The sequence below is a fragment of the Octopus bimaculoides genome, chromosome 28 (assembly GCF_001194135.2).
Source record: "Octopus bimaculoides isolate UCB-OBI-ISO-001 chromosome 28, ASM119413v2, whole genome shotgun sequence".
In the NCBI taxonomy this organism is placed as follows: Eukaryota; Metazoa; Mollusca; class Cephalopoda; order Octopoda; family Octopodidae; genus Octopus; species Octopus bimaculoides.
Window position 1 is genome coordinate 5,593,912 of NC_069008.1, and position 703 is coordinate 5,594,614.

At 46.4% G+C, this 703-nt stretch overlaps 1 protein-coding gene across 1 annotated transcript in view; it reads left to right on the forward strand.

Annotated features, from left to right (window-relative positions):
- Window positions 1-703, forward strand: part of LOC106881747 (uncharacterized) — a 43,370-nt gene that overhangs the window by 40,765 nt on the left and 1,902 nt on the right. The window contains exon 3 of the mRNA XM_014932236.2: window positions 263-700. Coding sequence (XP_014787722.2) covers window positions 263-700 — 438 coding nt within the window. The remainder of the gene's footprint in view (window positions 1-262; window positions 701-703) is intronic.

A 703-nucleotide genomic window follows, 5' to 3' on the forward strand; every position in this document is an offset into this window, starting at 1 on the left:
CATATATATATATATATATATATATATAAATTATATGTATTTATTTTATCCTAAATAATAATAATTTGGATAGAATAAATGGGTTAATAGAAACCAGGGTATGCAGTTATAACATGCGTTCACTCCATTCCTTAAATTAATAAATATATATATACACACACATGCACCCACACACACACAGTTTTTTTCTGTTCGTCCTTTCGTTCTGCTGTTTACAATATCTTACAGGATGTTTTTTTCTCTCTTCTGTTTTCTTCCCCAGGTTTCCACACTCCATCTCCGGCCAGCGTCTCAACACCCACACCAAATCGGACTATGACCTATCTCAACTGCAGACGGCAGATTGGACGTCTGACGGCACCCTCAACACCAGCGCCTACCCTCCTTTCATGTGCAGCAGTAGCAACAAGACCAATGATCCAATGATGGATGTGGATAGTTCGATGGCATCGTCCGATGTCGAGGGCTGCTGCCCATCTCTTGACGCCCGGCATTTCTCTGCATCTACCTGCTCGAGGGAAGTGACGAAAATGGACACGAGCCAGTCAGGTGGTGGTGCCGTCGTCACGGCAATGGCGACAGATGCTCCAAGTGCCACGACGGCCGACGACGTCGACATTCTTCTCAGCAGCTCTCAACCGACAACGGCGGCGATGCTGGCAGCGAAAGCAGTCGCGTCGCAGTCGATTCACATGACCGAGCC